This window comes from Podarcis raffonei, chromosome 5 (genome assembly GCF_027172205.1).
Source record: "Podarcis raffonei isolate rPodRaf1 chromosome 5, rPodRaf1.pri, whole genome shotgun sequence".
In the NCBI taxonomy this organism is placed as follows: domain Eukaryota; kingdom Metazoa; phylum Chordata; class Lepidosauria; order Squamata; family Lacertidae; genus Podarcis; species Podarcis raffonei.
In genome coordinates, this window is record NC_070606.1 from 53143163 (window position 1) to 53168143 (window position 24981).

The window sequence follows — 24981 nt, forward strand, 5'->3', positions numbered from 1 at the left end:
CCATTCCTCAGCTGGCTGTAATACTTTAAGGGCCAAAGTTTAAAACTACTTTCCTGCAATAGAGACCATTTGGGGCATGACACTCTGCCACAGTCAATGAGAGTTTTAAAATGCTCCACATTTGTTTTTTCAATAGGTCCCAAACAAAAAAAAATGTTCTATCTTGTTTGTGCTGCATGGCTGAATTTAAGCTCTGCATAGAATTTGCAACTAAGCTAAGTAATGGCAGATTTTCTTTTTTAAATGATGACTGAAAGAAATTCATTCAAATTAACAAAAGATTTTCCCCCATTTAACAATGATGGCACTCGATGAAATTCTGCAACTGCTATTTTAAAAATGTACCATATAAAGCTTGTCAAATTCAAACAGCATTAAAATGTGTGTAGCCACCATTTTAGGTTATGATAATCAGCATATTTTCTGAAACAAAGATTCTCCTTTTTTCCAATTTGATACAAGCGGTAATCTGTTCCTTTGTAGACTAAAAAAAAAAATCTGGTTTACGCTGGTTTGAACCAGTGGAATCTCTTGTGGCTAAGCCTTCTGCTGTGAGTAGAATCAAAACTGCGTCGCAGAGTGTGTGCACGTCTGTGAGGCACATCACGTGACATGGAGAACTACCGAATTCCCCCCCGCCCAAGAAGCTGATAACGCTACTGCCGTCTCTGCCCGCATACAGATAACGAATAAATGCTGAACTCTATTAAACGCCCTTTACACATTATCGTGGGTCGAACACACAATTTTCTGAACTTGTGATGACAGTCTATTTATTTTGCTATAAACTCTCGGCATGTAACGAACAGATTTGTGACTGGTAATGATCTGCTCTGCCAGGGCTATATGAAGTGATACAGACCTCCTTTAGATCTTGGGGAATTAAATTGACCAACTTCACCCCCTGGTCTGTTTCTGGAGTTTTGACACACTTTATGCACAGCAAGTCCAAATCTTACATTATCAGAGCTTAGTTGTCAAAAATTAGGTAACCATATCACCACAAAATATTTATGTTCTATAGGTAGCATATATGCTGCCTTGATGTACTTTTTTTCCCATTTTAGACCAACTGGAAAAGTCTAATTAAGAATTTTCTCACATTAGCCCAACAAATCTAATTTCAGAAAGAAAACAGAGTTTCATATCAAATTGTGGAATTTGTAAATACCAAATGAATACCCAATATATTTTTGCAAGCAAACAATTTATTAATGAATGATATGCTTCTTTTTCTGAACAACAGACCCACCACCCTCTCCAGCAACCGCAAAATATTAAGTGGAAGGTACAACTTGGTACTGTATTGCTGCATTGAAGCAACTGGGCCTTTCAAGCGATTTGATGAATGCAGCCAGACATAATTACAAAGACCAGCTGAAAATACTAGAGTGCTTAAAATACTACACTGCTTATATATATATTCTCATTCTGTGATGTGTAATGGACAACATTTAATTGTTTACTATAAATTAGTAAAGTGTGCTCCTGGAGGGAAAAGATAACCCAACTATGAACCATCCGGTTTTTCCCTCCTGCCTTTGTACTGCAAAATGTGCTACATCTGATTATGTTTCACTCGATTTAAATTGGAAGAAAATTAATCAACACAAAGCCAAGAAATTAACTAAATCCAGAATATAGTGAGCCCAAAGCCATTTATCCCTATCAAGGATGTTTCTTTTTACAGAGAAAAAACACAGGCTGGGAATAGCAGCTTTTACATACATTAATATACCTATCTTGGGTCTGCCATTGCCTTAAAGGAGGCAACAAATCATGAAAATCATCTTAGACAATGTTGTCAACAGCACAGAACCAAAATGCCACAATATAGAATTTCAAATATTTCACATTCTTTATTGTTTCCAACTAAGAGTCGTTCGCAAATTATTTGATATCCAATTCTGTATACGTACTAGAATAACAAAGTTATACCAGTATAACTCTGAAACACCACTAGACAGAGTGAATCAACAGGTAACATATTCCTCACAATCACATATGCTTAAATGTATTACACAGAGTTCACATTCTCAAAAACTAAATATATTTAATATTACTGACACTGATCTAGAGCTCCCTGACTTTAGAAGTTTCTAGCTCTCTTGGCTAAGTCTCTATTCAGATATTTATCAGGTGGTGTGAAGAGGTCAATACTCCTACTTTGCCAAAACCCAAGACAGTTATTTTTATGCAGCATCTGCTTTCCAGTGATTTATGTATTGATTTATGTTACATTTGGGGATTAGAGTGGTGGACAAACCACTTTCATTTCTGCAATTTAACCTTAACCTGATTAAACGGTCAAACAGCAGCAAATGAATTTGACAGATCCATGACTTTTAATATATAAATCAAGGTGTTCTACACTAGTGTTACAGAAATGAATCTGAGCATTGGGCATATTGAAATTCTTCACACTTTACATATATCCTTTGGGTGCTAAAGCTATAAGGCTTTCTAAATCTAGGCCCCAAAAGAGCTGAGTGACACAGATTGATAATTGTGCTTCCTCATTATGGATAGTCTTACTAGTAACATGAAACAAGAAATAAAGTATTATAGAACATTTGCCCAATATCCCTGAGAGGGAAGAGAACCAGGGCTTTTATTTAGCCGGAACTTGCCAGAACTCAGTCCCAGCCCCTCTCAGGTGGGCTCCATTGCCATTATAAGAGAACAAGGGATGCATTCATGGTTAGTTCCAGCACCTCTTTTTCTAGAAAAATAGCACCAAAAAGGACAAGTCCGTCAATTTTGGCAAACTAGGGTATACGCATAATGTCAATATTTAGGAAAATGAAGAAACAATGTTTTCTTGCGTTTATATTTTGACCGTTTGCCACAGAATGATATTTCTGGATTAATTTCAATTAGTTTCTTCCTCCTTTCATAAATACACAATCTACAAATATATCGTTGACATACATAAAAAGTATCAGTCAGTAGTTTTCAACCTTAAAGGTTGAGAACAAAAGTAAAAAAAGTATTCTACAAAAGAATAAACTCTGTTTTAAACTAGAGTTTTTATCATAACTTTTCTTTCAAGGCTGGTGTCACATGTAATTTACTGTGCAATCTGAAAACAAGCAATAGAATATGAATCCAGGAGCCTAAACCTCTTTTTTTGAGGTTTGAACTTTGTCCATGGTATCTGAATGTCCAATGTTTTTTGTCTGAAAATGATGCCCACTTTTAGAATATATTTCAAACTTATGGGGAGTTTGGACAACACCCTTATTAAATAATTGCACATTAAGAAGCTGTAGGCTATAATGGCAGGACCACAATCTAGTCAATGTTATATGCTTTATAATCCCAATGATTTCAATAGGAGAATGAAGCATAACTCTGTTACAATGCAATGGAAGTTAAAAGTTCTTAATTAGCAGTAGCTGGGTCCCTAATTAGGCTATATCCTAAGTGTACGAGCTAATTTTAATGTATTATGCAACATATGGCAAGTACAGAACTTTGCTCTCTAACACCACGTGTTAAAAGAAACAATAATTTAATACATACAAATGTATTAAAGTATTACCAAGTTTTTAGAATTAGAAACATTTTCTTATTGAAATCAGTAAGAAAATTTCTTTAATATTAGACTTTCTTCTAACTTCACACACCATTTCTTTGTTATTAGGCATTTAAAACTTCAATCTAATTCTGTCAAGTTTGAATTAACTTCTTCATGTAGGAAGGTTTCAAAGTAGGCAAACCTGGGAACAGGTCTTAAAAAAAACTATAGCTAAAGGTTTATATAGATACAATAATGTGTTAAGCTGTGAAAATACTTGTTCTTTAATAATGGGGGGGGATCCTACTAGGACATAGGTTACAGTGTAATGAACACTGAGCATAATAAGATTATTTAACAGGCATATAGTTCTTCCCTTAAAACACTAGTATTTTATACTGTATCTATTCGAATGGTATACTTTTGAGCATAATTTGCAGTTTTACTCAAGAGAAGAATATCTGATTCAGAGAAGACAACCTACATAGAAACAGAGAAACTGTCAGATTCTGAAAGCTCATTTTCATTTGTTTTGCCTGCCAGTGTTGATTTAATTATGCTTCATTCTTATCAAAGCTGCATTATGTAATTTTTTATTCCTTTTACATGTGTTTGAGGTGAAGACCTTGGCTTTGTCGGCAAACATTGTGTTTCAAGTTATTCCTTAAGTACCAAATAATAAAGAAGAAGAGAAGAAAAGATTCCCCCCCTTTTTTTAAAAAAACGAAAAGATAGCAGACAGCGATCACAAGGTAAAGGGTTAAATTGTAAGATCTCCAAGAAACATTTTGAAGTTGATTAAGACCCCAGCTTTGCATTAAACAGTATCACTTCCACATGAGTTGTTACTAATGCTGTTAAGGAGCAGCTTGAGAAGCCCAGTGTGCCAATGACCTCCTTCACCCTCCAGCCACCCACTAGGGCTTCTTGATTAGCATCCTACCTGGATCTCTGAGGAATTCCCATCATCCCCTAGGAGCTCATTCCGCACCTCGTCACTGTAGGCAATCCGTGACCTTTTCTGTAAAACAAAAAGAGAAAGGGGGAAAAAATGTGAGCAAGCAAGGCTCCGGAGTCATCACTATCAAGGCTGATCATCTCAAAACCTCGAGAGCCCTCTAATGGATACCCATTTGATGGGAAAATCTCTAAAGAAAGTTATCACAAAGTAGTTTTGACAACAGGATGTCAAATGCAATACAGAAATTACCAGCACTTTTGGCGGGATCTTTAAATTAAATCCCTTCCCCAAAATGAAGCTAGCAAAGCACAGCACGCACAGAAAAAGTTTTTTCTCATTAAGTTCAATAGGAGCAAGCCCCAAATCCTGATTTTCATTCACTGAATTCCCTCCCTCAAACCAAATGATCCCTATGTCATTTCACACTTCCCTAACTCTGTTTAACCAAACGTCTGATTATGTGAACCTCTTGGATATATGCCAGGTCAGAGAGAAGTGAGTTTATATTGGAGAGCAAGCAGGAATTACAATCTAATCTTTATATTTGGTATAGCTATACCAAGAATGGAAGTGCAAATATCAAAACAACAAATCAATAAGACCGGGGGAGATTTTTTTTTTATCCTGTTCAGTTTCCTTCCTATACTGTACTGTATTAAAAAACTTTTAAACAAAGAACTGCTATGTCTCAAAAGGCCGAACACAAAGCCTGAAATCCAGTTGATTATAATCACATAGTGAACTCAGTGCTCCAAAAGGCAAGAAAGCATGCAGACAAACAAGGGTTAGCTTTTTGTGGGGTGGGGGGTGGGGAGATTCAGCTAAACTGGACTGTAAGAGATCTTCATGAGTTGCTGCTTTGGGGAGAACTGATGCACTGCCTTTTCCTCAATTGGAAGCAGGCATCCATGATTAAACAATCTCCCTCCTGCACCGGGATACTAACACAGATTAGATTGCAAGGCATCATACCGGGCAATTCTTATTGGATTAAACTAGATGTGATAAAAATTGCAGCTTTGTTCAAAATCCTTTTGATGTATTTGGTCTTTTCCCATGGTGTATGAGGCAACTGGGGAATCCTAACATTGAGCTTTCCATGCAAGACACCTAGCTAGCTTCTGGGAATATGCCAAATGAAAGTTGAGCATGTAACAGCATTCAGTAGCCAAGCATATGAAAAACCTATTACATAAAAACTGGAAAATTATAACATCACTGGGGAAAAAGCTAGCTTTAAACTAAACTTTCAAGCACAATATTTGAAAGGTCTCACTCTTTCCTGGCCCTCATGTGAACTGGTCTGTGCTCCAGCTACCATACTGCATTAATTGTTACAATTTGGTGCCCCCCACCCTTGAAAGCGAGATTAAAGCTGAGGTTTGAATTCAAAATGCAAAATGTAAACTAATTTTATTTCCAATGTTTTACATTTTTCTCCCTCCTTTGAAAACAGGTTTGCAGATTTATCTGGCAATTCAATCTGAATGCATATACTGAATTTAAATCTGATACAGTGTATCAATTTTCAACTTTCAAGACAAAAGAAAAACTTTCAAGCTGATCAATTTACAAACAAAATGCCAAATGAGAAAGCAGTTAATACTTCACCTAGCAAGTAAACGGTAAGTTTTAGACTTCTTTTAATTTCAATGGTTATTTGTGGCACCCTTAACATTATGAAACCCCTAGTATTCAACAGAGTATATATACGAAAGCCTTAGTCATACAAACCATAGAACTTGTATAATGGACATAGCATATCCTACCCCCTTTTTACTATTTGGATATCTCAGACACAGCAGTTTCATATTAACCAAGTAAAAGCAGTCTCTACAGCATTAAAGGAAATGGGAACCTTTAAAGAGGCTGTGGTATCAGAGCTGCCTGTTTAAATTATTCATTTCATCACTATGGGGGACTAAAACACTCTGCAGTATGCAAGAATATCATATGGAGATGGGTTTTGTTTTTCTCTTTTTTCACCAAAAAGCCAACAAATTGGCATAGATTGTTCAATTATGATATTATCCTATTTTTTGTTTGATATACATCAGACAAGGAAAGAAGTTACAAATGCATGTCAATACATGATCCAATCTTTCTTTTCCATTTAAGATTTTCAGTTTAAGATTAAGTTTAACCATACACGGTCAATAGCTACCAATAGCAATGGTATTTGTGCCATTACAGATATGCAACCACAATGATCTGAAAATAGCCTGCATTGCCCATAGGTTTGCCCATTAAGCAACTGGACTAACTGCGTGTGCTTTTTCAAGCCTGCACCAGAGTATACTCGTATGTGCACACACAGAGAGAGCTGGGAAAGATTTTAGTTTAACTTCCTCTTAATTCACTGTCCAGGTTTGGAAAGGAACAAGTGCTTTTTGCATCAAGGAAAATGGGTGTGTGTGCATGTGTGCATGCCTGCATGTGTGCACAAGGCTTACAGCCTAAATACACATTACATTGATCACAGCAAGTCACATATAAAACAGGCTGTCTCTTGAGAATTCAAAAGCTCCCTCAGAGAAAAGTAGTAAAGGCCAGAGGGGATAACAGGCAAACACACAGGGAAGCAGAAGCCACTAACTGCCCCCTGTCTATCTATTTTATTATTTCTTCTTGAGTGGCTAATTGTCTCTAGGGACTGAGAAGAAGATGAGTAAACATAATTACACATGAGATAATTTTTAAAAAAACACAACCCAGACAGATTGAAAAAAGCAGGCAGTGTGCTCTTCCCACAATTTCCTCCCAGCATCCTCTTTGTCTCAAGGAGAGCTCAAGAATTTGTAATTCCTAATAAAGGGTTGGCGAAGTAAGTAAGAGCTCAACAATTCCAAGGCAGACCCTGGCTTACATTGTGGCTGCTTTGGACATGAAGAATGTCATATGTAAGCAGGCTCTTTAAAAAAACAAAAAACATGTAGCTTGGGTTCAGTACTATGACTGGGTGGCTCACGGAAATTCAGTTGTGACTAATGGGGATTTGACCAAGTCTATGAACCTGGTTGTCAGAGGCACTGCCATTCCACCCGGTTCCAACATAAAAGGGAGGAAGCTGTAGCTCAGTGATAAAGCATGTGGTTTGCATAGACAAGGTCTCAGATTCAATTTCCCACATATCCAGCTTAAAGAATCTTAGGATGTAGGTTTAGAAAAGACACAGCTTGATACCTTGCATAGCAACTGTTAGTCAGAGTAGATGGTATTGAACGAGAATGTAGCCACTTGATGAATCAGTAGTCTGAATAGGCTTAAAGCAGCTTCATATGTTCACACACCTCCCAGCATTAGCGGGAGAAACCTCAGAGACAGGTGTATATTTTACTGTGACATGAAATAATAACCCAGCCCTCTCCAAGTTCCTGTGAGAAGGGTTGGGGAATATTTCATCATGCTGGGCTTTGGAGAAGGTTGAAACAGTACTTATTTCATCTCGTGAGATTACCACTGCATGAAAGGGGATATTACCATCTACATGAAGCCATTAGGAGTTTTGGAGCAAAGTGTCAGACTTGGGTATCATCCCCCTATTTATATTTCTTTGTTACATCTGAAGCAGGAATGGCCTTGAGTATCTGGATGCAGTTGGGGACTGGTTCCAATAAATTAGTAAATTGCCTGCCCTCGATGTGGTCTTACTCTCCCTGAAGGAACAAATGTGTAGTTTGGGAGCACTCCTGAAACCACCTCTGTCACTCAATGCACATGTAACCTCAGTGGCTAAGACTGCCTTTTGCCAACTTCTGCCTCAGTGGCTTTGAGGGCCTTTTGCTAAAGCATCTATGGCTGTTCGTGGATGGGATAGCTTGACCACTGTTGTTTATGCACTGGCAACCTCACAGCTGGATTACTGCAATGTGTTCTATGTGGGACTCTAGGCAAGAGGCTGTGGCTGATGCAAAATGCAGCAGCTAGGTTGATTGTGGGGACAAACTGTCACCAGCGTATCACACCTTGCTTGTAAGATTTGCACACCCAGTCTGCAACCAGGCCAAGGTGTTGGTATTAACACATAACATTCCTATACAGTTCAGGAACAGGTTATTTGAGAGACCACCATATCTCCTATATATCCAGTAGATCACTACAGTCTGTTGGAAAGCTTCTGCTGCAAGCTCTAAAGATATCCAAAGCCTACTCCACAGTAACTTGGCACAGGGCTTTTAGTCTGGCCATTGTGTTCAGTGGAACAGCATTCCTGTTGAGATATGACAGGCTCCCACTACCTGCACTTTCTGGAAACAGCTGAAGACATGTTTGTTCCAAAAGGCTTTCTTAGCTGGCTAAATGGGTCTTTTCCAGGAGGGTCAATTTGGATTGTTTTAGTTGCATTGGCTGTTTTTTTCAGTTTTTAACTGTTTCCCCCCAGTTTTTATGGTACATTGCATTGAGTAGATTGTGTAGAAAGCAATTAATAAATTAAAGATATCATCATCAATAAAAAATATTAGTCCTCCCTCAGTTCTCCATATGTTGAAGATTGAACATCTGCAAGCAGGGAGGCTTTTCTACTCAGGTTCACTCCATGTGCAATTTGAAACCCTGACTAGGATTCTACAAAAGTAGAACAGGCTTCCAAGTGCAAAAGTTCACATAGACATATGGGAGCAGCAGTGGTGATTCAACAGAGATCATGAAGCCATGGAGCTCCTCTGTGAGTGCCAACAAAATATGCAGCTACGAAAAGTAATGCTGGCTGCTAAACCAGAATATGTTGACCCCTGGATTTGAAATATACTTTTTGCTATACAGATAAGAAAACATAGCACTAGCAACAAGTAATTTCAATTTTTTAAAAAATGTATGTAGTAATTCTTCAGGCATCTTCTGGCACTTGTCTGCCTTATCCCAAGTTTCTAAAACCTAGAGGTGGTCACTGGGTCTATAAAACAGCATCTATCCAAAAAGAAATCTGTTCACTTTGCCAAAAAAAAAAAAATTACATTGTTTTGACAGAGCTTCGTGTTCTATGGAGATTTTGTTGTAAATTTGTTTTAGTTCAATATAATCTACATCAATAGCAAAGCTAACATTTATTGTCACGGTCCCTTTATTATCATGATCTCTCTCAATTATAAAAAAAGCAGTTTTATAGAACAACTAAACCTTTTGACTACAATTAGGTCCGACTCTGCCATATTCATTAATAAATAATTTGATACTACTTTTGATCACAATTTCATCCCAAAATGAATTGATCACATAAAAGACCAGGCCTTTGAACTAAAGTGCCCATTTGTTCTCTCAGAATCTAGCTAAAATATCAATACAGTACTCTCATTTGTCTTTAAAATAATAACTTCAAATAATCTTACTAGCACCCCTAAGTGAAACAGATCATCACTAGAAATAGCAGTAGAACAAATTCTACAGTGCAATCCTATACCCACTTACCTGGGAGTAAGCCAGAAAAACTCAATTAGACTTACTTCTGTGTAGACATGTATAGGATTTCACTTTTATTGTAACAATTATAAAAGGTGCTTTATGCTCCTAATTTCACCATTCTGTATTGAGTGTAAATTTGTACTGTAGCCAAATGCAGGCATAATAGTTTGTGCTGGAAAATGTCACACACACTGCTACAGTTTGAAGGAACCCAATTCATAATGCATTTTATAAATAGTTAATGACTTCTATACATAAGCTAACCAGGCAAATCAAGAAATTGTCAACATTTTTAGTCTTAGTTGTCAGTTACCACTGTCTACTGCTACTTTATATGTATGTTTCTGGAAGAGACAGAAGCTTTACAGATTCTGTAATCCAATGCCTTTTCTGGGCAGCTCGATATGAGCTTAAGAGTTCCTATATACAGATTCTGCCCAGCAAAGGGCTGTCAAACACAAGTCCCGTCCCAGCACTCCTGACTCGTGTGTGTGTGTGCGCGCGCGCGCAAGATGCATTGTGAGCACAAAAGTGCTGCTTAATTCTACTAGGCACAGAAATACACATACGATTTGCTTATAGTTCAAGAGAAAGGTATAGTTTTGCACAGCAAAGGGGCAAGGTTATCTCAATTCAGCTTACCAAGAGTATTTTTAAAGCATTAAGAAAACCGAGTGGATACCCGCTAAATGAGCCAAGTCTTTAGGACAACTCTCTGGAACTGCAAACTCAAATGCCTACCAAATGTACAGCGCCATCTAGGTGATATGAGACATTATTCACTGCCCTTCCAAAGAAATCAACCTAGAAGTAGCCATGCTCTCTCTCCTCAAGTGAACGGATTGGTCAGCTGGCTGAGTTTTGTAGTTCTAGGCATAGTTTAGTTTGGTGAACACAAAAGTTTACAAGCATTACCATGGTGTGTGTGCAATAGCTTATAAGGTCAGTTATTGCACACATCCTACTAAATGGTGAAGAAAATTTACACCAAGTTCAGATTCCGAATAGAAGTGGGCTAAAACCTGGTGAGATGTGACCTCAAATCCGGAAGTAAAATGGTAATAACCATTTAACAAGCCTAACACAGTTGCGTACGTTGGCTTCATAATTCTGGATACGAAACCTTCTATACCTTGTTATGAGGTTCAGAACACAGAGCAAAGAAGCCACAAAGTCTGGTTTATAATCATCCATAACCTTAAAAGTCCGCACAAACACAGATAGCAGGCTCAGACTGTTCAAAGACTATTCCAGTAGCTACTTTAAATGTACCACAATACACAGACCTTACACCAAGGAACAATTTGATTCCAGGCAGACATCACTTGGTAAAGGAACAGGATTTTTTGCATACTGATTCTCTTAAAGCCCTGTTCAAACAGATACACTTGCTCAGTTCTGTCTGGCAATTTGGCTTTAAACAATCTGTCTGCTTGACCCAAGTCTTAACATTTCCCAACTGAACTGAATATATTCACAGGCAAACACAGTTAAATTAGAAATGAAATGAATTAATTCAGCTTAAACTAATTAAGAACTGTGATCTGCAGCACCACCCCAGTGTGTAATTTTACATGTGTAGCAGAGTACATGTAGCCACAACTATAAGAATTCTGCTAAACTACTAATCTGAGCATAACAATGAAGTTAGCCTATTTCTAAATCATATGAGAAGTTAATTTCCATGGGCCACACATGGCAAAGCAATTGCTTAAATTGCTTCACCTGGGAATTTAATACAATGTTATCATCAGACCAGCCACATGGTAAATAGATTTATAATACTTTCCATGTGCTAGGTTATGTTGCATATGAATTAAGCAACAATCTGGTATTACAATACAATCAGCTCTTTCCCACACCTGGTGGACAGTACTTTGTTAAATTACTAGCTATACAGCTACATCAACAACATAAAGCTGGGAAGAGCAAGGGGAAGAGAAACAATCTTCATGGCACATGACCAATTCCACATAGTAAGTAAATGAGATGTAGATGGGGAAAGGTGCCCAAAATTATCAGCCACCCACATCTGTACAGCAAAATTCAGACTTGTTCGTTTCTATTCAGTTTTGGTTCTAGGTTTCCATATCACATGCTTTAAATTAATCACTGGTATTCTGCAGTGTTCATAATAATAATAAGACGGAGCATTAGCCCATTCATCTTGGTTCAATATATTTCCAGCAGTCACCCAAATAACTGAGGAATGGTATACTTTCATGACATCTCAACTTAAGTTATTTTTGTTGGTTAATACAATTCACACAATGACTACTCAAATAAGGGGACATATACAAAAAAAGCAGGCATATTTCAAAATATATTATTCCACAACTCACCTATGGTTTCTTTGCAAATTATTTTCTATATTGATGTGATGCAATTCTAACAGATTGAATTGATCAGCTGTATGTTTTTGTCAAAATAAAGTTGTATTCAACATGTTTGGTTTTAAAAAAATCAAAAAAACCCGTAGCATTTTTACTTGAAGTTCTAAATGCTTGATGAATTTTGTCAGATTGCCTTTTTCTACCCAATCATTTACTTACAGCACATCCTATGCATATCTGCTCAGAATAAAATTCCACAGAGTTCAATGGGGCTTACTCTCAAGAAAGCATACATAATAATAATAATTCTTATTTATTATTTATACCCCACCCATCTGGCTGAGTTTCCCCAGCCACTCTGAGTAGCTTCCAATCAAGTGTTAAAAACAATGCAGCATTAAATATTAAAAACTTCCCTAAACAGGGCTGCCTTCAGATGTCTTTTAAAGAGAAGATAGCTACTTATTTCCTTCACATCTGAAGGGAGGGCGTTCCACAGGGCGGGCGCCACTACTGAGAAGGCCCTCTGTCTGGTTCCCTGTAACCTCACTTCTCGCAATGAGGGAACCGCCAGAAAGCCCTCGGTGCTGGATCTCAGTGTCCGGGCTGAACAATGGGGGTGGAGACGCTCCTTCAGGAAAGTTGCCCAAAATGGACAGCAACATTCAGCCTGAAAAAAGTTATTGCACCTACCAACCAGATGGAACTGCCCCTGTCCCAGGAAAGACACAGGAAATAGAGCAACCACTGAATGCACAATTCCTTTATACAGCAGAAAGGTATTTGCCATAAGTCTCTCACTTTTTGGATTAGAAATATATGCAAAATAAACAGGGCAATATCTATCTACTAAGGCAGTAAGTATCTACTAAGGAAACCTTATGGAATATTGAGGCTTTTTATCCAGAAAGAGGGAGGAAACCTTCTTAAAATGTTATATGACTAAGAGAGTTAACTTTTTTCCAATCGTACTTTCAGCTGAGAGGGGGGCTTTTTTAGTCCTAACTGCAGTGGTGAGAAAGTTAAAACTCCCCATCCCAGCTGTTACTACAGTTACACTTGAAAGAAGCCTTCTGTGGGAGCCAATAGAATACTTTTTAAAAACTTAACTGATGTGGAGGATGGGTGGGATTTTTTTGAGAAAGAGGTGAGCTTGGGAGGGGAAGGTTAACTTCCTCTCCTTAGCTGTGACTCATCTGAAATCACCCATCCTCTGCTGTGACTCTCCCCCACTCCCAAAGCTGCTTGTCACCCATTGCAATTAGATTTTAACAAGCAATCTATTGGCTTCAAAAGAAAGCTTCTTACAAGGCAAAGTCAACTCTTGAGCCAAGATAATCTACAATTATCCACTGTGTTTCACTAGTATTTTTTACATACTGTCTACAACATTATTTCAGGCGTAAATAGAAATATTTGTGATCCTCAGATGAAGGGAGCTATAGAAATTCTATAAATAACTAAACAGAAAATATTGAGATATATTGCTACTTAATTCAAGGGGGGAAATCCACAGCACATAGAAAGACACCACCCAAGTCATAATAAATCACTGATGAGGGACAGAAATGCAACATTACATAGTTAAAACATTTTCACACAAGCATTAGTTTCTTGATAGCGACCTTGGGTACTAGCATCCTGCTTAATGGATAATATGGGGATTTAAAAAAAATAAACTTTATGTAACAATCATACATTCATCAACATGCTCGTGTACAAGGTCAAAAATCAAGCTATTTTGTAATGTGATTTTTTCTGCTTCCATTACAGAAATAAAATAATTTTCTCTTAACAGAAGTTGTACAATTTTTTTCAAAGCAATAGAAGGCACTGCATTTTCCACCTCCAATAAAATTATTTAATATCTTAATAGTAAGTGATGTATAAGGTTTGATACTATAATCACATTATTGGAGAGTTTTCACCTCTCCACAGCATTCTTTTTTAGAGTGGTAGAGATTAACAAAGACAGCAAGTCACACTTCCCATTCCATATATTCTACAATATTCTGTCGCTCCTCTTCCAGCCTCCAAATGGCACTTGAAAAATATATGCTCCAGAGGGTTTCTTTTATAACTGTGAAATAATACAACCACCCCTCTTCTTGACAAACTGGGCAACACAAGAAGATGAGAGAAGTTATTCAACAAGCAAGTATATAAAGGATGTCAGGAGGGGCCCCATGAATAAGAAAAGAGAGGTATGGGAAACACGATGGAGGTGTCAAGGGTGAATTTAAGAGGTTCAAAAACCTTTACTACCCAGAAGACACAATATCTGCCTGTTCTCAATCTACAACAATGCTTGCTGCTTTGTCTGAATTCTGCAAGGGCCAAAACATCACCTGCTCTCTGGCCAATCAGCTCTCTACACTGCTCATCCAATCCTAATCCAAAACGATTGTTATAGTCAGAGGTTCCTCCCATCTGTCCTCCAAACAGAATAACTAAGTGAAAAACCAGCATTTTACTAGTGTTAGCCATAGCTGTTCCACAAGTTCCTGCCCCCTCCTGTTACCATAAAGACATTCCAACCTATCAGAACACAGGAATTAGCACACAGCTATAGTACAATGTTGGTAGGTCTGCCTCAGGGTAGACCTAGTAGGGGGGTAGACCTATGCAAAATAATCTCAGATCATGCTCAGAGCTGTTTCCTTGAAAGCCACACCTAAGCAGCTGGGCCTCAGAAGTAGGTCTGATTCCTGAGCAGTCCTGCTGTTTAATTTGCTTTGGCTTCACTGACCTCCATCCTTTTTGTATGAGCAAGCACCACCGGACAAACTCTTGTTTTTGCAAAATGGATGGGGTTTGACAGAATTTATGTTAAGCTGTTAGGATAGCATGGGAATCATGACTGTCGCATCATCCCAACAGCTCAAGGTGAGATTCGTGGTTCTCTGTTCCCCCAGGTTATCTTCACAGGAAGTTTATACAGGCTGAAGTTACTGTTTGGTTGTGGATTCATCTTACTAGATAACAAAAAGAGGTTCCTGATTCAGGAGGCAGGTGCAGCCTACACTTGCTAAAGCCCTTTATTTTTGAGGATCAGTGCTTCTCATCATGATCCCTCCTGCTCAAACTTGTGATAAAAGACTGTGGTGGCTAAGAAGATTTGGTTGTGGTAATAGTTTACTCCACTGCTCATTTTCCTTCTCTGAAGTCAATTATCAAGAATCTTTTCTTTACACACACTTGATTGATTGATTGATTGATTGATTGCAATTATATCCCACCTTTCCCTCAAAGGAGCTCTAGGTGGGGTACATGGCTTTGCTCCTCCACATTTAATCCCCACAACAACCCTGTGAGAGGCTAGATTGAGAGGCGGTGACTGGTCACCCAATGAGCTCCAAGGCCAAGTGAGGATTTGAACCCTGTTTTCCCAGGTTCTAGTCCAACACTCTAATCACACTTGTGCTCTCTTCACTCTCTCAAACCTGTCTAGCCAAGGAGCTTGAAACCTAATTTAAAATCCATCCTCTCTGCCACAAGCTTATTGTATGCTGATGGGTACAGTCCTCTGGTACACTTTCAATCAGAGGTTAGCCAATTTGCCATGGTTTACAGCAAAAATGAAACAATAGTCTAAAAACACTTTAAAGGCTAGTAAACATATTAAATAAACTTTTGTAATAAGCCCAAAAAAGCTTATGCCATATTTTTATTCCTATCTTTAAGATGTTAGTACTGTTGTTTTTGTTTCCATAGCACTTTATACACTACTACAAAATGTAGAGTGGTTCAGAGGATGGGTTAGGGTGACGTACGTTAGATAGAGAGGCTGGCCCAAGGTCATACAGTGAGCTTTGTGGCTAAGTTTTGAACTTAACCCTGATCTCCCATGTCCTAATCCACTTGATATCCCTCCCTTGTATTCCACACTCTGGAAATAAGTAGATACGGTGTGGAAGGGAGTGATATTTTCCCATCAGCTTGGAAATTCAGTTTTTCAGACCTATGCAGCAACTTTAAGAGTAACCAATTCATGCTGCAATCCTGTACATACTGATCAAGGAACCATCTCCATGGTATTCATTGGGGCTTATTTCTGACTAATGTATGGTTGTTGCAGTGTAGACCCACACTAGAAATTGTGACAGCAATTCTGAAGCAAGGTAAGACACCTGGTTAGATGCAGTGATTAAATGTCTGCTGTTCCTTTGCAAAGGAGGATAGTGAGAGAACCAGGACAGGTAGACATACATTTCTCCCAGCAGAAAGGCAACTGTGACAGCAGTGACCACTGTTGAACCAAAGGTAATATAGTTAGCACCTTCCTAAACTGAAAAGTATTTGCACAACAGAAATGCTTGTGTTATAGTATCTTTGCAAGAGTGCTATTGAGCTCAAGTCCTGCTTGCCAGCTTCCCATGGATATAGGGTAAAAACAGGATTTTGCTTAATGGACCACTTTCCTGACCCTGTAGGTTCTTCTTATGTTCTTATGTAACATCATTCACAGATCATGCAAAAGTCAGAAAAGCAGCCTCCTTGCTTTCTCTGCAACGTTTAACAGTCCTGATATTTACAGAAAAATAACAAAGCAAATAAGCAAAAGCTTTGGCAATGCTAATAAATAACAACAAGCAAAAAGTACTTTAGTAGGAGCAGTTTCACAAGTTTGGTGTCTGAACAACCAACCATCTCTAGCCTACCTCACAGGGCTATTAAGAAGATAAAAAGGGGAAGGGGAAGACAATGTACACAGCCTTGAGCTCCTGAGAGGAAAATCAAGATACAAATGTTAGGAAACAACTAATATCTGTAGTTTCCCAACTCTCAGCACATTTTGTCAATCTCGATAAACAAACAAAATATCAGAGGCAGGGGGCCTTTTCAGTAATGGCGCCGCCCTGTGTAACGCCCTCCCAGCAGATGTCAAACAGATAAACAGTTATGTGGTTTTTAAAAGTTTTTAGTGTGTGGTGTTGTATTGTGTTTTTACTATTTTTTGTTGGGAGCTGTCCAGAGTAGCTGGGTCAACCCAGTCAGATGAGTGGCATCATCATCATCATCATCATCATCATCACAATAATAATACAGCCTATGGGAATTTTAACTTGCTGCAGCTGTAAGATATTTATTTTATTATTGTGTTTGCTGGTTCATTTTGTATTTTATAGTTATTAATATACAGTAACCATAAAACAAAAATAATAGCCCAGTGTTCAGTCAAACAGACGCTATAATGATCTCTCCAGCATTGCTGAGAGCAGGAGCTTTTGACTAGTATTACAGTTAGCAACCAGTTTAAAGGTATTTCACTCCCCCACACCACTTGAAACCAAATCCATATGAATGCATGGATGAATGTTACTTTAAAAAGAACCTTTGCTGACACCTAGCAGATAGATCATTAATTGCAATTTTTGCTACATTTTGGCAGGCCAACAAACATATAATTAACAAGTGAGCTTAAATATAGGAACTAGAATGAAATAAAACAACTCTTTCGCTTACAAATATTCCTTTTTATGCTGCATACTGGGGAATATGATGCATTAGCTGTCTTGGCACCCCTATTTGTAATGATGCGACAGAAGTGACATGCTTAGCAAGTTGCAACACTTGAAACAGACCTGGGGGTCTAATGGCCAAATGCACTTTGGGGCTGCAGAGAAACTCAATCCTATAAAATGAAACAGCAGAGTAAACACCAACTAAATTGCCCTATATTTATATGTTTTTAGGCTATCAACAATAGTTAGAGGTTATGCATAATACAAACACAGTGACGTTCCAGTTGGATTTACACATACTTTTCGTACACAGAAAGGCATGGGTTTTTGTAGATGTATGATGGTGTGCCCAAACCGTACATCAAGTCACAGGTCCAAAATGTTTTCTCAAAAGTAAAATACATATATAGGTACAATACACTACTAAAATCCACTATTGAAAGTTTTATGGTACTGGTAAATGTGCTACCTACATGTGGGATAGAAAGTACCAAATCTACAAAAAGCCACAGACTTCTATTAAGTAAATGTACATGTGAATTTACCATGCTATTTGAATTTTACATAACAATAGTCTTCCTTCTACTTTTTCAATAATTTTGTCACATAGTAATTCCTGCATCCTCCGCCCCCAGTCTGGAAAAAATCTGCTTACTAAATGTGGGACAGATACTCCTTAAAACTCTCTTGACAATGGTGCAGCTCAGATGCAACTTGGAGCAGGAGTAAGCACCCTTTATATGCCTAGCTTAGTTTCAGAGTTTTATCCCCGTTTACAACGTCATTTTGGATGTTATGGCTTAACACACAAGGAGATATCCTGTGAAGCCAGGTGTGTGAAAGGGGGAGGTTTGTTGACCCAAGAATATTTTATATCAACACAGATATTGATCTGCTTCCAGGCCAAGTTCAATATTTTGGTACTAACATATAAGATTCTATGCATCTCAGAAACAACTTGCCTGAAGGACTCCTTACTTTACGTACCAAGTAGGTCACTGTTCTGCAGGGGAATCAAGTCCCCAAAATATCAGAAGCCCACTCCACAGCAACTCAGAGTAGGGCTTTCAGTGTGTCTGACACTGTTTTGAGGGAAAACGTACCTGTAGAAATATGGTCTGTGACTTCTTTACAGCTTAAAATATCGATTTACAAAGAGTCTGTAATCAAATATTTGTTGAGGGATGATTCTCCCAAAACTACTAAGATGGTTTCGGGGTATTTAGCGGAGATTTATAAAGCTAAATCTAAAGTTGCCTGATTTATTCAATGGTGGCTATCTAGTCTTTTATATATTGTATGTGTTTGGATTATTAATGTATTTGGATGACTTTGTATGGAAGACAGGAGTGCCTGGCGTGCTCTGGTCCATGGGGTCACAAAGAGTCAGACATGACTAAACGACTAAACAACAACAACAACTAATATGGCCTGTAATTTCTGAAAACAATTGAAGACACTTGTTTCAACAAGCTTTTCTAGGTGGGTGAAAAGGTCTCTTAGATGTTCATTTTGTGTTGTTTTAAAACCTTCAGCTATTTTTGTACAGTTTTGAAAACTATTTTTAAACTATTTCTATGATACAGTTGTAAGTTGTCTTGACGCACAGGTAAAACGTGGGTCCCAGGAGTGATCTGTGCTTCATTGGAGGTACCACCTGCCTTGAAGGAGGAATTTCTGTGCTCTCTTCTTAAGACAACCTCCCTAGATTCAGAAGTGTTAGCAAACTATTGCCCAGTGATAAATAACTCCTTTTTGGGTAAGGTGCATGACACATTGGAGGTGGCACAGCTTCAGGCATGTTTGGAGGAAGCTGATTACAGTGGAACCTTGGTTCTTGAATGGCTTAGTTGATGAACAAAGCAGCTCCCGAATGTCAAAAACTCGGAAGTGTTCTGGTTTTCAAAAGTTTTTTGGAAGCTGAACATCTGATGCAGCTGTTGATTATTGTTTCCAGGGCGCCTGCGCCAATTGGAAGCCGCACCTTGGTTTTTGAATGTTTTGGGAGTTGAACGGACTTCTGGAACGGATTAAGTTCGAGAACCAAGGTTCCACTGTACTTGAATCCATTCTGGTCTGGCTTCAGGTCTGGACATGGCACTGAAACTGCCTTGGTCACCCTGGCTAATGACATTTATTGGGGGGGGTGCCACCATCTCTCTCTGTACAAGCAACAACCAATTGACACACATCCAACTGACACGCAACTGCAAACGTACACAACTCTGCAACTTGGAAGTGGCCGGAAATGGGGGCATGGTATAACGGAACAGAGTGGGCTTACATAAGGTTCACCAGCATGTGTGAGGGTCAGGAATGCAACCCGTGTGCAAAATGGTCATTGTCTGTATAAGACTTAAGGAAACATCTTTATACATTTACAAGTTAATACCACACAGTTGGTATAAAATACATGAAAAATACACTAACTTACCTAAGTCTATTTATGACAATGAAATAAATTGTGATGAACATAATTCAATAAAATATCCAAATGTAAACTTTGAATCACAATTGCTCTGTTGTACTACATATTTTCCATAATCTACATATTCTATAGTTCTCTCCTACATATTACTTGTAGGACTTCTAATGCTTTCAGCTTCAACCAGGGGTTGTGGGTTCAAGTACCATGGATCTTGGGCCTGTCACTGCCTTTCAGCCTATGCTATTTTATAAGATTATTCTGATGATAAATAGGAAGGGGGGGTCTTGATCAGCCTGAAGTAAGGTTGGGATACAAATGCAATAAATTAATTGTCTATCCATGGAGTTTGATTGACCTCAAACTGAAAACAGTGCTGAGTCCTACCATTTCATTGACCAAGGCCTTTCATTTTTCATAGTAGCCAAACTAAGATCTAGTATTTCTATCGTTTTTATTTTGCACCCTGGCAATTCAGTATTTGATAAGTAAATTATAGTTCAACCTTCATAGTTATGGAATTAGTTCAGCAATGATACCTTTTTTACAACAATCAAATCATGTGGTAATATTTGTATCAAGGAAAAAATGAACCTGCATAAACAATATCTTATTGATGCATAAATATCTGAAGCAGTAGCAGATGCCAGGCAATACCCAGATTCTCTTGAGTATGGATGCCTTTAATGAAAGGTTACCTGTCCTAAACCTTACATAAGATGCTACCCCATGCTTAACGCACACGCACACACCCCGACTATATTCAAAAATGTCTCATGCCTAATGCATTTCTCTTCAAATACTCCCCCATGAGTTTAGCAACCATCTAAGCAAAAACGGTCATAAATTGTCCAATGTAACACATCCTTAAAGTGACAAAATTGTGGCTCTGATCTTAGAGCCCTCCTGGCCATACGACTTGGATTGAGGAAAATGGTGGAATCACAACGCAGGCAACAGTCGACAGTCTTCTTTTAGCAACCATCCCCTCTTGATGAAAATGCAGTAGCTAAATAGCTTTCTCCTTCCATTCAGCCATCTGCTGTAGATGTAATAAGGTACATAGCTCTGCACCAGCCATTATTATTGATAAAACAAAACCAGTCTCTCCTAATCTTTAGATCAGGATGTTTAATCTTACTAGTCTACAGAGAAAGTTATTCTCTTTCACGGGACTGCTAACTAAAGGCATTGTAGTTTTTCTTCCCCCTCTCTTCTGTGATGTGTACAGCACACTTTGTGCCAGCAACCTCCCTTGAGTTCAGTGCTATGTTCCAGATTATCAACCAGCATGTTGTGTGTGTTTGGTTTTGATCAAAAAAAGAATATATATATATATATATATATATATATATATATATATACATATATATACATATATATTCATTCACCAAATACATCTAACAATTCACCAGAAAAGGCTATATGTCCAAAGACGTTGGCACAAAAAGCATTGCACAAAAATAAAATTAAGGGAAATAAATGTGAGTGGAGGACAACAATGGATATAATACTTTGTATTTCTATTTTAAATGCCTCTCTCTATGCTATATGCATAGTAGCTAAAGGCAAGCTGGAAACCAGCCAGGTCCTGGCTGCCAGCAAAAATTTTGTCACCTCCTTTGAACATCTGAAGTATGTTTACCCAATAGATTTCATTAAATTACACTTCCATTAGGAAGCATACAATGTTGATACGCATCTCAAAGATAAAAGGGATTGCTAAGAGGCATGTCATCCTGCTCCCCAGCTGATTGCTATTTCTGGGCCAATCAAGGAAAGGAGCCAGAACAATACTTAGTTAAAAAAAATGCAGCATCTCCCCAAGGACTCCATGCTAAGAGACTGCAGCTCCATTATCAAAATGAGCATATCATTAATGACAATACAAATACAGTGCGTTATTTTAATACAACTCGTACACAACAAAACAAGCTGTATTTGGGTCATTAGTTGAATTTGTAAAGCAGTATTTCCCAGGGTTAGCAACTCTTTACTAAGGCAAGAAGTTTTTTTCAGGTTGGTAAGGACAAGGTGAAGATTTCAACGCAAAATTCAAGACATCCTCTCAAAATACAGCATCCATGAGCAGCAGAGATTTTTGAGAACTTTATAGTACCTATAAGCAAGTTAAGCAGAAGCCATTGCTTTACATAAAACAAGAAACCATTTCACCATTACAATCTATGTGATTAAATATTATGCAGGGAGGATTAATGCAAAACACCAGAAGCATAATTTAAACTGCCACAGGTATGAATTTTCAAATCATTTATTTGAAAAATTGCATACTGTTTGCCAACTGGCACAACCACCCAAGGGTAGACAAAAATGTCAAATTCATGGAGCGGGGAGAAAGCATACTTATAAAGTGGTACCTCGGATTACAAACGCTTCAGGTTACAACCTCCGCTAACCCGAAAGTAGTTACCTCGGGTTGTGAACTTTGCCCCAGGATGAGAATGGAAATTGCGTAGCAGCAGCAGGGGGCCCCATTAACGAAAGGGCGCCTTAGGTTAAGAATGGTTTCGGGTTAAGAACGGACCTCCGGAACTAATTACGTTCGTAACCCTAGGTACCACTGAATTTGGAAATGAGAGAGCATGCTATAATTTTTATTTTATTTTTTGAGTGAGAGATGCTTAAGTACAAAGACTTGGACTGCTGAATTGATATTACATTCAAGCCGCCACCATCCTGCAATAAAAAATGATTGTAATCCTAATCCCAGTTACCCTAGAGTAAACCCCACTGAATTCAAAAAGACATAGGCATCTGAGTAGAAATGGCTAGGATTGGGCTGTTAACCTGTTAGTATTACTAGCCCTGGCTATGTATACTTTCTTAGGAAAGATGCCTTACATCAGGTCAGATCATTGGTTTATCTAAATCAGTACTGCCCATGCTGACTAGCAGCACGTCTCCATGGTTTCAGACGAGGATGTTCCCCCACCTGACCCCAAGATGCAAGGGACTCAACTTGAACTGTCTCAACACAAGGCATGTACTGTAACACTGATTCTGGCCCTTCACCATTATACTTCACAATGTGTCTTAAGCAATGGTCTGGCAAGTTATTGACCTAAAAGGAAATGGTACTCATTCTGGAGTAAACTGAGGCTTCCGATGCATTTATTATTATTTTTTTAAGAAACAACAAATGAAAATGTGATGAATTCCTCATTTAAACTAAGACTTCAGAACAAAATGTTGGGGAATTTACAGCTCATCCTCATTGACACCAACCTTATTGAGATCAACCAACTGGCACATATCCATCTCAACAAATGTTCTTACACAATATTATGCAACTTCTATTTCAGCTGATTTCTTTCAACAGGGAGACAAGCTTTTGGTTGAGCTATATTTGACATACCATATGAACTCTAATTATCTGTCTTTTTGCAATTAATCTTCTCACAATTACATTTCCTGCACCTATAAGCATCCAGCTGGGAACAGAGTTTTAATCTAGGAAATAAAAAAAGACGACTCAGGTTTCTAACAAATTGCTTCTAATTAACCAGAACCTTTCCTAGTCATTCCAACCTAAAGATGCCTACAGCAAGTTAAACATTTTTTTGTTTGTGTTCTTAATTATATTTTTACAATTTCATTAAAATTTCCCTGATGAATAAGTAGCTTGCTGGATATGCAAACCTCTTATCATTTAACTAAACAAATATTCTGCTGAGAAATAGATATGCAATAAAAAAGCTAAGTAACCGCATTTTAAAAAAATGAAACAATGGAATAATGAAAACACTGATATGCAACAAATTTAGAAGACAAAGCCTCATAAATCAATGGGGGGGGGAAGGTACATACAGGCTGAATCGAGGAACACCAGTGAAGATTCCACACTGATATACTTTGAATAGTTAAGGGTTCGGATGATTTGGAGAAATCTGTTGGCACATAGGCCTACTGCGTTCATCTGCCCATGGCACCACCTATTCCTCCTGTCTTCCCACTAGTATTTCTTCCACACTCCTTTCCATCAACTCTGGAGTGTCTTCTAGTACAACAGGCTAAGCTCCCATGTTTCCTTGTTCATTGCCATATGCTCTTACCATAAGGAACTTACACCCAGAACTGAAATGGAAGTGACACAGACAATTTCACAAATGAAATTGCTTCACAATATTATAATTATTCCACAATAAAGTCCAAAAAGGAATAATTTTGTGCAGCAAAATGTTGCAATAATAATAATACAATTGTTGCTGTTGTTGTTATTTATACCCCGCCCATCTGGCTGGGTTTCCCCAGCCACTCTGGGCAGCTCCCAATAGAATATTAAAAATACGATAAAACATCAAACATCAAAAACTTCCCCAAACAGAGCTGCCTTTAGATGTTTTCTAAAAGTCAGGTGGTTGTTTATTTCCTTGACATCTGATGGGAGGGCGTTCCACAGCATGGGCTCCACTACCGAAAAGGCCCTCTGCCTGGTTCTCGTGCGTCAGGTGCTCCTTTTCCATGTTCCAAACTGTCAGGTGTGCCCTCCTCCATGACACTCTGAATCATTCCCTCTCACCCCAAATGCATGTAGAAGAGAACAGCTTGCAATGTGATCAGGCTCCCACTTCAGCCCAGGCTGCTAGATATGATTGCAATTATGCACCCCCACAGCCTGCTATTGTGCACATCTACTTAAACTGAAGCAAACATAGTGATCTGCAGGATACCGTAGATGGAACATCTTGTACGGAACATCTTGGTTTACGACAAGCACACAAGATCAGTCATAGCATCGGTGCTTGTTAATAGCAGTGAGCATCTGCTTCAGATGAACCTGAACTGAAGTTGCCTGCTTCAGAGAGATTCAAACCTTGACCAAAGTGAAACTGGCCTTCTACTGCTTCTTCATCTAC

At 38.3% G+C, this 24981-nt stretch overlaps 1 protein-coding gene across 4 annotated transcripts in view; it reads right to left on the minus strand.

Moving 5' to 3' along the window:
* The window catches only part of VTI1A (vesicle transport through interaction with t-SNAREs 1A), a 245212-nt gene that overhangs the window by 196574 nt on the left and 23657 nt on the right, over positions 1 to 24981 (minus strand). For all 4 annotated transcript variants that reach the window (XM_053389206.1, XM_053389207.1, XM_053389208.1 and 1 more), the window contains exon 4: positions 4464 to 4541. In XM_053389206.1, coding sequence (XP_053245181.1) covers positions 4464 to 4541 — 78 coding nt within the window. The remainder of the gene's footprint in view (positions 1 to 4463; positions 4542 to 24981) is intronic.